This window comes from Corvus brachyrhynchos, unplaced genomic scaffold (genome assembly GCF_000691975.1).
Source record: "Corvus brachyrhynchos isolate BGI_N302 unplaced genomic scaffold, ASM69197v1 scaffold166, whole genome shotgun sequence".
NCBI lineage: Eukaryota > Metazoa > Chordata > Aves > Passeriformes > Corvidae > Corvus > Corvus brachyrhynchos.
In genome coordinates, this window is record NW_008239671.1 from 749,922 (window position 1) to 763,230 (window position 13,309).

Genomic DNA, 13,309 nt, shown 5'->3' on the forward strand with positions numbered 1-13,309 from the left:
TGCACGGAACGGGATTAAAACCCTTTTCTCTTCAGCAAATCCACCTTTTGGAGATGAATTATTAGGATGTCTCCTCTGGATGGCGTTTTCCCGTGACATTTCCAGTTGTTCCCCACCTGCTCAAACAGCGAAATGCATTGGGAGCCTTTAACAGCAACCGAAAAGGTTAATTTTATTACTTTTTTTTCTATTTTAGGCAGGTCCACTAAGAAAAAAACGACCCAAAATTCTATCTCAGAGTTTTAAATCACAGGTAAATCGTCAAATTACCCCTCAAGGGTTTGGGATTGGACCCCGAGTCAAGGGATTCATGTCTGGGAGCTCCAACCCCTCTCTCGGGTACCACATTCCCACCACTTTCTTTTTGTTTCCTGGGAGATGCTGGGGAGATGCTCCTTGATGCTCATCAGGGGCTGCTTTTGGAAGTGGGGGAGCCTCAGAGGGAAAGCAGGAGATGCCGATGGAGAGAAGGTGATGGAATCTGGGATCATTGTAGTGGCCACACCTCAGTTTTTGTTATTCCTGACCACAGCCACGCGAGAGGCACCTGCAGAGAAGGTTTGGATACCCCAGACCAGCTCGTCCCGAATTTCCCATGGAGGTAAAATCCGCCCTGAAAGCTGAGAGTCCCAAGGGATTCCTTTTATCCATCTGGGCAGGCTCTGCCTGCTGGGAGGGAGAAATGTCAACATCTGTGCTGCGGGGAGGATTGCCTCGGGATGCTGCTCCGGGCAACACCGGGAGGTTGAGGACCTTGGCGTTAATGAGATGTCTCCAAATTTGCATATTAATAACCGCGCCTATTACCTCGCCATTAGACTTAATAGGGCGTAATATTGACAATTAATTGTTAATAAAATAGCCCCTTCACGGCCATTTGTACACGGAAATGGGATAATAGATCTGGGCACTGCCTTGCAGAAGTGCTGGGAGGACTTTGGTCACCTCTCCCGTGCTGCAGGTGGAGTGGGAAACTTTGGGATATTTTGTGTTTTCCCCTTCCCAGCTTTGTTTTGCACGGATAATTTTCCTTGGGGTTCATCCACCTCGCTCCAGCAACATCCCTGCTCCTCCAAACCTGTGCTGTCCTCTCGGCAAAGGCAGAGAGCTCCAGTGAGTGCTGAGCTGAGGCACGCTGGCCATTTCCTCCCCTAATTGCCATTAAATGCAATTAATGCTTCCCAGCTCGCCCCAGGAGCGGTGTCTCAGCAAGGTCAGCGTGGCCTGGGGCTGGAGAAACGCTGCACCAGGAGTTTAAGGCAGAAGAATAACAATTATTTTAATTATTGCTTCACATGAAAATTGGCATTTTCCCTTCTGTCCTCCCCAAAATCAGCCCACGCAGAGAATGAGTCCTCTGGCTTGGTGAGTGCCCCACGAGCTGGGAGTGACTTTCTGCCCCTGTTTTTGCAGGAATTTCGTTGCTCCCCAGGTTATGAGAGCAGCTTATTCCCCTGGAAAAGTGGGGGAAATCTCTCCTCTGGAGTGCCCAGACCTGCAGGAGGTCGGAAAGGGAAAAGCTGCAGGTTGTGTCCTGCAGAAACAGGGCTGGGATGAGACAGAGGTGGGGGGGGAAATTCTGCTCCCTGGAGCTCTTGCTGGACTTTGAGGCTCTGTCAAAAGTCCCGGAAGGCCACAGCAAAGGGTCCAGGAATTTCCTCACCTCTAAAATCACCTTTTCACCTTCCTTCCTCTCTGCCAGGACATGAACTCGACCTCTGTGCATGAACCGGCTGCTTCCCTTGCCTTGAGAGGAAAAAATCCATCCCTGTCTCTCCTTCATGCACAGGACCTCCTTGCCATGTTGTTCTCCCCAAGGCAGCCTCCAGGGAAGCTGGAAAAACCCCTCCAGCCTGGAAAAACCCCTCCAGCCTGTCCCCCACCCCGTATCCTTCCTCTACCCCCTCTCCCAGGGGTGGGAGCAGATCTGTGCCTCGGGCACAGATTGATTCCCTGGAATTCTCCAGGCATCTGGCCACAGACTGCCTGAGCCGGTCCTTAGGGGGTGTTTTTCTCCTCGGCTGAATTTGTCTGGCTTTGGAGACTGCAGAATCCGGCGGTTCCCGCAGCAGGGAGTTCTGCAGATCCCCTTTTTCTCCTTGGAAATTCCGGGTATATTTGGCAAATCTCGGCGAGTCCAGCCTGGTCCCCGAGGCAGCTCCCACTCCCCAGGTCGTGCAGGGTTTGTGCATCAGCCCCATCCCACCCTGGCTCGTCACTGCTCTGGAGGGGCCGGGAAAAAACCCCACCTGTCATGGAAAAAACAAGGAAAAAAATTCCCGGAGCTCCTCCAGCACGTCCTGGCCTGGAGAGGAAGCTATTTTCACCAGCCTCCCACACACGCTGCGATGCTCGAGCAGCAAAGGAGGAACCCCAGCGCTAAGCACAGCTTTACCAGCTCTGGTTTAGCCCACCCGCGCTTTCCTTGTAGATACACCCTTTTTTCCCCCCCCGGGAATATCTGCCCCAAAAATCCCCGGGGGTCGGTGCCGGCTCTGACCGGAGGTAATGCAGAGCTTGGCATGGCTGAGATTTAAAAGTGTTCTTCCCGGACTCCCAGGGTGCTGTCACCTGGGTGTTCGCGCAGTGCTGGGATGAGATTCCCACCTCGCTCCCGAGGCGCTGAGCACCGGGCAGAGCGTCGGGAATCGCTTCCCGAGCCGGCAAACAGCTCCACAGCCACACCCCCGCACCTCTCCCCTCTGAACTCCCCCACCCCGAGGGATGCGGGATGGGCCCCGCACTGTCCATCCCCCCGGGAAGGCAGCGGAGGGGCTGAATTCCCGAGGGAAGCGCCCTTGGGAACAACCAGTGTAGGAGATGGCTCTGCTCCGCATCTTCCACCCCAGGAGCAGCAAACTGTGACTGCCGTCTGATGCCCGGGGCTGAAATATCAGTGATCCCAGCTCCAAAGTCCCCGTGGAACATTTGGTGGAGAGGGAATTGGATGTGGATCTCTCCATGTTCTTTCCAGTTCTTTTTATAGTCTCTATCTCAGTTTTCCTAGGATTAGGGAAGGCTCATCTTCAGGGATCTGCCTCTCCCTGGCTGTTTACTGGTCCTCGGCGCGGAGCTGAAGGAATACGAGACCCGCGACAAGCAGGAAGGCTGGAAAAATGCACGGAACGAGGAGAGAAACCCTCTCCTGTAAAATAATCTTTAAAAATAACCATGGGGAAGGGCGCCTTTCCCTGTGCCCTGCCCTGAGCCTGCCCTGGGTTCCAGGCTGCTTCTCCTCCCTCTCAGCGCTCCAAGGCATCTCCTCAACTTCCAGCCTTTCCCTCCAGATCCTCACACGCTCCCCGCTCCCTCCCACCGCTGCAGGATCCAGCCTGGACCCCCCCGCCCCGCTCTTTGCTCCTCCCTGGGGCTCCGAGGGAGCCGGGGACCATCTGGGTCCCTGCCCGGCAGAGGAGAGGGGAGGGCGGTAGGAGGGACCGGCGAGGGGGGGAGGGGAGAAGGATGCTCCGGGGGTGGCTCTTTGCTTCCTCGCCTGCCCGGAGCTCGCAGGGGCTCGCCTGGAGGATGTCTCACCCCCTCGGCACAGGTAACTCCGGGACCCCCATGGCCCCAGCCGGGGGATGCTGTAAAGGGGAGGAGGGGGCTGCAATCCGCCTTGGATTGAAACAAAACTTCAAGGGGAAAATGGGGTTTGAAACAAAACAGCAACAACAACAAAAAAGAGGATGCAGGTTGTGCCTGATGCTCGGAGCACCCAGGGGTGAGCCCTGCCCTGAAGTTTCCGTGCGGATGGCCGGGAAATACTTGCAGGGGTGGAATCCCGGGGGTGGGAGCGCGGCCGCGGCTCTCCGAGCCTCTCTGCTGTGCGTGGTGGGAATGCTCAGGCTCCGGGAACGAGCTGGGATGCCTGGGCTGTGCGTGGTACCCTGGGGGTGCTGCATGCGATGGATGCGCTCCCGCTGCCATCCCGTGGCTACTGACAGCCCGTGCGTGGCCACTGCATGCCAGGAGCAGGGTTTGCAGTCCCGGCTTTGAAGTTTGTGCGTGCCACGGGCAGGGGACGCAGCCGGCGGGGGCGGTGGCCGCACTGGTGCTGTGGCTCGTGTTGTCGCATCCGCTCCCGTATCCACAGCGGAGGCTCCGCATGGGATTAAATGTATGGATGCAGAGGAGAAGTGCAAACCCAGCAGGCACAGCTCGGCAGGAAAACACAGTCCACAACCCGTTCCCTCTCCTGGAAAAGCACATGGATGATCAGGGAGATGCTGCAGGCGGTCCCTGCTCCTTCCCAAGTGGAGAGCGGCTTCCTCCAAGCATCCCCCGGCAAAATGCGTGTCCTTAAGGAGACTTGGGAAGCGGCTTCCTGCCGAGCACGTGAGATCCAGCCGCAGCTTCGGGGAGGCAAGAGCTGAGAGGGGTGGAGGGGGGTGGTGACGGTGGGGGAGAGGATGAGAGGATATTTGATTTTCTTCGCCCTGTTTGTGACAAGATGCTCTGGTTTGTCGCTGGAGGTGTCACTGCTGGGGGAGCGCTCGTGCCGAGCTCGGAGCATGCTGCTGAGGGCCAGCCCCAGGAGGTTTCTGGAGCAGCACCTTCTCTTGGTGGAGAGCGCGGAGCAGCAGCGGCCGGCTCGGGAACCGCTCCCGAATCCATTCATGACTGAGGAACCCCCCGCCCCAGCCGAGCCCGAGCTGCCGCCCTCCAACCTCACCAACGCCACGGACTGCGGCGAGGAGATCCTGCTCTATGGGGACACCGAGAAGGTCGTCATCGGGGCCGTGCTCTCCATCATCATCCTCATGACCATCGCCGGCAACGGGCTGGTCATCATCTCCGTGTGCATCGTCAAGAAGCTCCGGCAGCCCTCCAACTACCTGGTGGTGTCCCTGGCCGCCGCCGACCTGTCGGTGGCCTTCGCCGTCATGCCCTTTGTCACCATCACGGACCTGGTGGGGGGCGAGTGGCTCTTTGGGAAGGTGTTTTGCAACGTGTTCATCGCCATGGACGTGATGTGCTGCACCGCCTCCATCATGACCTTGTGCATCATCAGCGTGGACAGGTAAGGCAGGGCTGGGCTGCTGCCCTGCGCTCGGGTGGGCTCTGGTATCAGGGTGTGTCGGGAGGTTGGCAGCCGCTGGAATCGTGTTCCTGGTTGGATCAGTGCTTCTGCGTGTGCTTTTTCCCAGGGGATGAGGGTTTTCTGTGGGAATTCAGTGCCTTTGGAAGAGCTGGGCTCAGGGTGCTTTCTCAAGTAACTTCCCCAAGTTACTTCCTCAGTCTTCCCCCTTTTGGCAGCTGCTTCACATTGTTCTTGAGGAACAGCACCTGGCCTCCTCCGTGGAAGGTGCCTGGGCCATGTCCAAGAAAGCAAAAAAAAACCCCAGCTGCACTTTGGAAATCCAGGTTCCAGGGCTTCTGGAGCCAGTCCTGCGGGATTCTCTGCTGCTGCCTGGACTCATGCCTTGGCTAAGGATGTCAGCAGCTCCCCACACCCCATCCCAAGATCCCAACTCCCCTGGTTTAGCCCCGTGAGCGCATTTGTGAGAATTCGCTGGCTTCACCTCCCACACCTGGGGCTGGGAGGGAAAGGCTAAGCCTGCCTGGCAAAGTGGCCAGGCTTGGACAAGTCAGCACCTTGGTGGCTCTAATTTTAGCAGCTGCGTCATCGGGGCCATCGCGCTGACGAGCCGGTGGCCGGGGCTGACGTGTGCTGGCTTCTCGGGGGGTCGCTTTGGGCTGAGCTGGCACTGCTGGGCTGGGCTGCTTCGGGAGCAGCAGCTCAGGGAAAGGACACATCCCACATGTGACATGTGCCCTTTCAGCTGTGCCACCTCCCCGGTCACCTCCGCAGGTGTGACAGCAGGTGACAGAGAAGCAGAAAGGACAGAGAAAACCGTGCTGCTGCTTGACATCCCCCCCAGGGCACGCCAGCAGCGAGTCCTGCTCCGAAGCCTTCATCCCCACCAGCCAGTGCTCCCCTGGGAGCTGCAGATCCACAGCCCCGGGCAGCTCAGAGCTGCTGTTAGAGAGAGTCCAGCTCTTCTGCTGAACTTGCTTTATTTTAATAATTTTCCTGTTGGAAAAAAAGAGCAGGTGTGCTCAGAGCTGGCAGGAGGCTGACTCTGTGAGAGGGAAGGGATGAAATGCAGGAATGAAATGTGTCAGTGCTTCTTCCCGGTGGGTGAGGAGCAGGGAAGTGGCTACACACTGACCAGACTGGCTCTGCTTTAAAATTTCCTTCTCCTCCTTCTCCTTCTCCTTCTCCTTCTCCTTCTCCTTCTCCTTCTCCTTCTCCTTCTCCTTCTCCTTCTCCTTCTCCTTCTCCTTCTCCTTCTCCTCCTTCTCCTTCTCCTTCTCCTTCTCCTCCTTCTCCTTCTCCTCCTTCTCCTTCTCCTCCTTCTCCTTCTCCTCCTTCTCCTTCTCCTCCTTCTCCTTCTCCTCCTTCTCCTTCTCCTCCTTCTCCTTCTCCTCCTTCTCCTTCTCCTCCTTCTCCTTCTCCTCCTTCTCCTTCTCCGCCCCTTCCCCCTTTCCCCTTTCCAATTTCATTTTTCCTTAGCCAAGAATGTCAACAACCCCTCCCACCCCATCCCAAGTCCCCAAAGCCCCAATACATGCAATTCCTTTCCCTTTCTTTTTCCTTTCCTTTTCCTTTCCTCCTTCTTCCCTTCCCCTTTCCTTCCTCTTCCCTTTCTCTTCCCATTTCCTTCCCCTCCTTTCCCAACCAACCAACCCCATCCCATCTCATCCCACCCCTTGGAGCAAGGCTTTTCCAAACACAGAGAAAAATAGGACAGACCTTTCCCCAGAAATCCTTGCCATTGATTCCACTCATCCATCACGTCCCTCCGGGGGGCAGATCCATATCCAAGAACACAGTGCAGGCAGATCCCGAGTTTGTCTTTCCTGGGAAGGTAGGAGGGAGGGAAAAGCTGTGTCCCAAGGGGCTGCCACAGAGCCTGAATTTTCTGGCATGGGCTTGTCCCTCATGTGCTGGCACAGGAACTGCACCATGATCAGTTTGACCCCAGAACTTCATCCTCCCCTCACCAAAGGCCTGGTGGGGAAGTTGAGTGGTTGCGGGGCAGTTTCCTGGAATGTATTTCCAGCTGGGAAAGGAGAAAACAGCAAGGATTGAGCAGAGGGAAGGGACTGGACAGCTGTGCTCACCTGGCTCTGGGTGGGAGGAAGGACAACCTGACAGTGCAGAGGGCTTGTGGGGTCAGTCTGTGCTGAGGCTTGAGGAGAGAACGGGAATTATTGGGATGTCCTCTGGTGCACATTAGAGGAAGAGGTGACCCGGGCACTGTCCTGCTGCTTTCCCCCTCAAGGATCCCTGGGAATGGGCTGGGAGTCGTGTGAGTTGTCCCAGGGCAGTGTCTCAAGCATCCCGTGCAGCATCACTGCTCCACATCCACCCAGCACCCTCAGGCAGCGCATGGAGGCGGACTGAGGATCCAGGATCGTGCCTGGATCTCCACTTCCCCCCTGAGCCTGGCACGAGCAGGATTTTTGGTTGAACTCTTGACAGGAACATCTCCAAAAGCACAATTCTCAATTTCTGTGCTGACACAGCCACAAAGCGAAAGCACAGGGAGAGCTGAGCTCGCAGAGTCCCTGAAAAACCTGCTCTGAAAGAGATAAATTGTTATCTCAGTGAGGCATCAACCCAAACCTCCCCCAGTGGTGGGGACCAGCTCTTCCTCCTGTCCTGCAAGGAAGAAGAGGAAGAGCCCTGGTGCTTCTCGGAAATAGAAATATTTCCTCCGCTTCTGTCCTGGATCCAACTTGGTCAGCACTGTCAGGCCTGCTCCTGCCAAGGAGGAGGCTCTGTTTTTATTGATGGCTGAAGTGTCCTCATATTTTTGCTTAGCTTAGATGGAAAAGCAACTTGGTTTGCCCAGGATGATGAGGACTATTAAAATGTAGGCTGTTGTTATTGATTATTAATGCAGAGCGCTTCCTAAAAGCCTCTCGATTGAAGCTGGTAGAACTAATCTTGTCTGAAGCGAGATTTGATTGATTTCCTTTGAAATCAGAAAAGAAAAATGCTGGAAACATCCATCATCCTCTTATATTTTCCTTATGTAAAAGCCTGCCAATGTTGCAGATTTTTTAATGTCACAAGCCAAAAACAAACCAACAACAACAACAAAAAAATCCCCTCCTTTGGCTGCTCAGCTTTGATGAATCTCTCCCTAAAAATGCCAAGGAGCTGACAAAAGGAGCTCCCCAAAGCCCACACATCATTTCTGGCTTTCCTCGCAGAGAAAAAACTCTCCATCCATTACCCAGGCAGCTCTGCTGGGGCTCTCCCATCTCCCTGGCAAGTATTTTCCACCCAAAATCAGATTACATGCTCCAAACTGGGGTCATCCTCAGTAAAAGGACGCCTCGCGAAAGTCAGGGGGATGAAACCTGCACAGCATTTTGCTGGATTGCCTTTCCCATGTTCTTCATCCAAATGTTTCCCAGGCCAGGTGGATCCCTGCTCTGTATCTGGGATGGAGCCCTGGGATGCTCCACCAGCTCTGACTGAGGGGCATGGGCAGGTGTGGCAGCCTCCAGCTGCCTTTTGCATCCCCCTCTCCTTCAGTGGGATGGGGAAGGAAAAGCATCAGCTTGGAAATCAGAGAAGGAGCTTAACTGGGCTGCAGAGGAGGCATAGAATTGTGGTAGAACTGTGGGGTCAAGGAAACCCTAATTGTGGGCTCATTTGTCCTCCTGTGTGAGTGGAGATCCATCTTTTCCCAGTTCACCAGCTGCAGGGTGGAGAAAGGGACACCTCAGAGAGGTTTGGGTTGTTTTTACTATTGAATCCCTGAGATAATGATCCAAAAATTGATGGGGGCCTACAGGGAAGCCACAGAGGGACCTTTCATCAGGAAGTGTAAAGACAGGACAAGGGCAGGGTTAGATGGGATACTGGGAAGGAATTCTTCCCTGTGAGGGTGGTGAGGCCCTGGCAGGGCTGTGGCTGACCCTGGATCCCTGGAAGTGCCCACGGCCAGGTTTGATGGGATTGGAGCAACCTGGGATAGTGGAAGGTGTCCTGGCCCCGGGGGTGGAACTGGATGGGGTTTTAGTTCCCTCCCAACCCAACCCATTCCACGCTTCCCGTTGAGTGTAGAATAAACGCTCTGAATTGTCTCACCCATGGGATTGGAGGTGCAGCCCCGCCTGGGGCAGATCTCCCACCCCCCAACCAAGGGCTGGGATCTGCAGGATCAGGGATGTGGCAGGAATTTATTGCACCTGGGATGAGTGGCTGCACCATCAGCTCAGCACAGCGGGGTCCCTACAAATCCACACCAAGTGCCCGTAAATCGCTGCTCTGGGAATTGCCTTTTGTTACCCGATTACCCCTAAACTTGATCAGCAGCATGACACACACAGAGAAAAAGTAAAAAAAAATTCAAAGGGAGAGAATTCCACTCAAATTCCACCGCCTGTCAGTGCTACCTCGCCTCCTGCAAACGCTGCCCTATTTTGAGGGCTTCCTGCTCGTATCAAAATTATTACAAAGACCTCAAAACGGCCCCATTTCCTCCAGCAGCAGCTTCACGAGGCACCCGCAGATGAAATGTGTCAGCTTTGCCTGCTTTGCCTGCTTGTTAAGCCTCGTTTTCCTTGGCTAGCGCATAAATTCCTTGAAGTTTCAGCAAATCCTGGGCGGATCGGCTTCCAAAGAAACCCAGTAACAGCATAAGAGAGGATAGCACACCACACAGCACGGATTTATTGGCAAAGTTCTTGGCTTGGATCTACAGAGGGGTGATTTTGGGGTGTTCATTTGGGAATTGCAGCAGCAGAACAGGGTTTTCTCCCAGTCTAGTTGCATCAAGGACCATCAGGAAGGAATGGGTTGCCCAGAGAAGCTGTGAATGCTCCATCCCTGAAGTGTCCAAGGCCAGGTTGGACGGGGTTTGGAGCAGCCTGGGATAGTGGAAGGTGTCCCTGCCCATGGCAGGGGGTTGGAATTGGGTGATCTTTAAGGTCCCATCCAACCCAAACCATCCTGGGATTCTCTGGACATAAATGGTCCCAGAGAGTTTTGGTTGGGTTTTGTGACTAACGCCAGCTCGAAAAAAACACAGAGGAAAACCAGGAAAGAATAACTCAGTGAATGAATTCAAAATCATTTTATCAGGGAGGCAGGGGAGAAGACTTTAGTCTCTCAATTGATTTAGCAGTCAGGAGGGGAGGAGAAATTAGATTTTTTTTTATATTTTATTTCCATCTTCTAATCTTGGGGGAGGATATGGAAAAGGGAAATAATCAGGGAAAAGAAAATCTCCTAACACTTACAATGAGGCTGACTGCCAGAAAAAAATGATGCAGCAGAGGTAAAATTCTCCACAGATATTTTCTCTTTTTTGTTCAGCTTTCAGCAGAAAATACTCACAGAGCTGCTGCTCTCACTGCCCCTCTGGTGTGACACCATTTATCCAAGAACAATTAAGAGGTGAGGTGTTCCTGCCTAAAAATTCCTGGCAGCAGGAGATTGGAATCCAAAAGGCTGTAACATAACAGAAATCCATATTGAGTGGCTTGAGGTTTTTGCTGGATTGGTTGGAGCCGAGGAGCGGGCAGATGTTTTCCAGGGGGAACACTGGCTGACAGCGGCCAGCTCCCCCCTGATTTATTGCTCTACAATTCCAATTTACCAACAGTTGGCACAATTTCTTAATCACACAAACCCTCCCAATAAAAGACTGAGGATGGTTCACGTTTACACCCCATGGCACAACCAGGAGCTGATCGTTGGTGCAGCCTCCAGCTCCTTTCAGGCAAAATAAGGTAACTCCTAACCCCACGTGTCAGGATTGGGGAATCTGTGGGTCACCAGGTGTTTTGGGGATCTCTTACTCCGAACCCCACTCATTTTCCTCTTGATGGAGGGCTGGACTCCATCACTTTGGCAGCTACAGGCTGTGCAAGCGAGCAGATGGCTCCAGCTGCTTGGGTCATTCCTATTTCAGTTTCCAGAGGTCAACAACTTTCAGGGAGTTGTGCAGAGCCACAAGGTCCCCCCTGAGCCTCCTTTGCTCCAGGCTGAGCCCCTTTCCCAGCTCCCTCAGCCACTCCTGGTGCCCCAGCCCCTTCCCCAGCTCCATTCCCTTCCCTTCAGCCCCTCAGTGTCTTTCTTGTCATGAGGGGCCCAAAAACTGTCCCCAGACAGCTTCATCCAATCGCTTCATCCAATCTCCAGCTTTGCTTGCAGGGCTCATCCAGACACATCTTTAAGTCTTCCCAAAAGCAAGATTACTTCTTGCTCTCTCAGGGCCATCTCAGCTGCAGGCTGTATTTCTTCACCAACAAATAAGAGAAGGGTGTTGGGCTTCCTACTTCCCATTAAACACTGCTAGGAGTTACTCCTTTCATCTGGAGTCAGTCCTGTGGCACATCCTTCTGTGCATCACCCACCCCACTGCTGGGTGTTTCCTTGGGAAGGGCAACACTGGAGTGAGTTATGTGCCATGGCTGGAAGCTGTTGCATGTTTTCTGTACAGAATAGTTCTGGTGGAAATATCAGCTTCTTAAAGCGTTTTTTATTCCTGAAAATGAAGCTTTTAAAAGCATTTTTATTCCCCAGGAGACCATGCAGAGTTCAGGCTGCACTCAGCAGTTCGATGGCACCTCGTGTCATGAACTCCCCAACCCTGGAAGTGTCCAAGGCCAGGCTGGATGGGGCTTGCAGCAACCTGGGATAGTGGAAGGTGTCCCTGCCCATGGAATGAGAGGGGCTTTCAGGTCCCTTCCAACCCAAACCATTTTGTGATTCCATGCATGGCGTGGTCGCAAGAAAGCGGTGGGAAATAGTTAAATTGGGGTGTTCAGCCAAGTGAGCACATCCCTGGGGAGATCTTCATTTGGTGAATTAATTCCTTATCCCCTCTGAGGGCCAAAATTTTCCCGCGAGGATCAAAAGCTGATGAGGAGCGAAAACCACCCCCAACAGCACCCACTCCTAACCCCTGACAACTCCTCCTTCCCGCAGGTACCTGGGCATCACGCGGCCGCTGACCTACCCGGTGCGGCAGAACGGGAAGCTGATGGCCAAGATGGTCTTCATCGTGTGGCTGCTGTCGGCCTCCATCACCCTCCCTCCGCTGTTCGGCTGGGCCCAGAACGTGACGGTGGAGCGGGTGTGCCTCATCAGCCAGGACTTCGGCTACACCGTGTACTCCACGGGGGTGGCCTTCTACATCCCCATGGCCGTCATGCTGGTGATGTACAGCCGCATCTACAAGGCGGCCAAGGTCAGTGCCGAGAAGCACCGCTTCATGAACTTCCCCAAGCACTACGAGGAGGAGGGCGTCTACTGCCTCGAGGCCTCCAGCCGTGCCCACCACAGCTCCCGGCGCACCAAAGCCGTGGAGGAATGCGCCACGCTCTCCAAGCTGCTCCGGCAAGACCGCAAGAACATTTCCATCTTCAAGCGGGAGCAAAAAGCCGCCAGGACCCTCGGCATCATCGTGGGGGCCTTCACGTTTTGCTGGCTGCCCTTCTTCCTGATGTCCACGGCAAATCTGCGCCATCCGCGGCAGCTGCATCCCGCTGCGGCTGGAGAGGACTCTGCTCTGGCTGGGCTACACCAACTCCCTCATCAACCCCCTCATCTATGCCTTCTTCAACCGGGATTTGAGGACTACTTTCTGGAACCTGCTGCGCTGCAGGTACAGGAACATCAACAGGAGGCTCTCAGCCGCCAGCATGCACGAGGCCCTGAAAGCCACGGAGAGGCACGAGTGCATCCTGTAGTGCCTGACCCACCGGCTCCTGCCTCTCCATGCCGGGTTCCTCGCTTCCCTGGCCTCCCAGGGGCCGGCAGGAACCGTTCCCGCCCCACCAGACATCGCCGCTGAGAGTGACGGCCCTTCCCCTCGCCCTGTGAGGAGACATGGTTTTCCTCACCCTGGGAACAAGTGGAGGGAGCTTTGGGAACAGCCCTTCCTTCTCGCTCTGTCCCAGATGGGAGCAAGATCTGGGGGGTTCAAAGTCTACCAACGACTGTGGGCAAGTCACACCACCTTTCTGTGCCTCAGTTTACCCATCTGTTATTAAAATCTTTAAAAAAAAAAAGGAAAAGAAACCTTCCCAGCCAACCAACCAAACAAAAATAAACCCTAAAAACTTGAGAAGACTGTGGCTCTCCACCTTCAAAAAGGGCTCTAAGGTCTGTGGAGGGCACACAAAACCCTGTGTAAAGATGACATTGGCTGCACTTCTCTGTGGAATCTGACAGCAGCTCCGTTGTACATCCAGGCCCCCGTGCCATCCCAGCTTAGCCGAACCCTTTGCCCCGATGTAATTGCATTTCACACCCCGGGCTCATGTCCAGGTTTGC

At 54.5% G+C, this 13,309-nt stretch overlaps 1 protein-coding gene across 1 annotated transcript; it reads left to right on the plus strand.

Annotated features, from left to right (window-relative positions):
- Positions 1-1,531: 1,531 nt before the first annotated feature.
- Positions 1,532-13,090, plus strand: LOC103621115 (5-hydroxytryptamine receptor 7-like). The gene is given in 4 exon segments (XM_008639860.2): positions 1,532-3,547; positions 4,473-5,020; positions 11,960-12,487; positions 12,489-13,090. Coding segments are annotated over 3 exon segments (1,272 nt in total). The 5' UTR covers positions 1,532-3,547; positions 4,473-4,511; the 3' UTR covers positions 12,724-13,090.
- Positions 13,091-13,309: the final 219 nt, after the last annotated feature.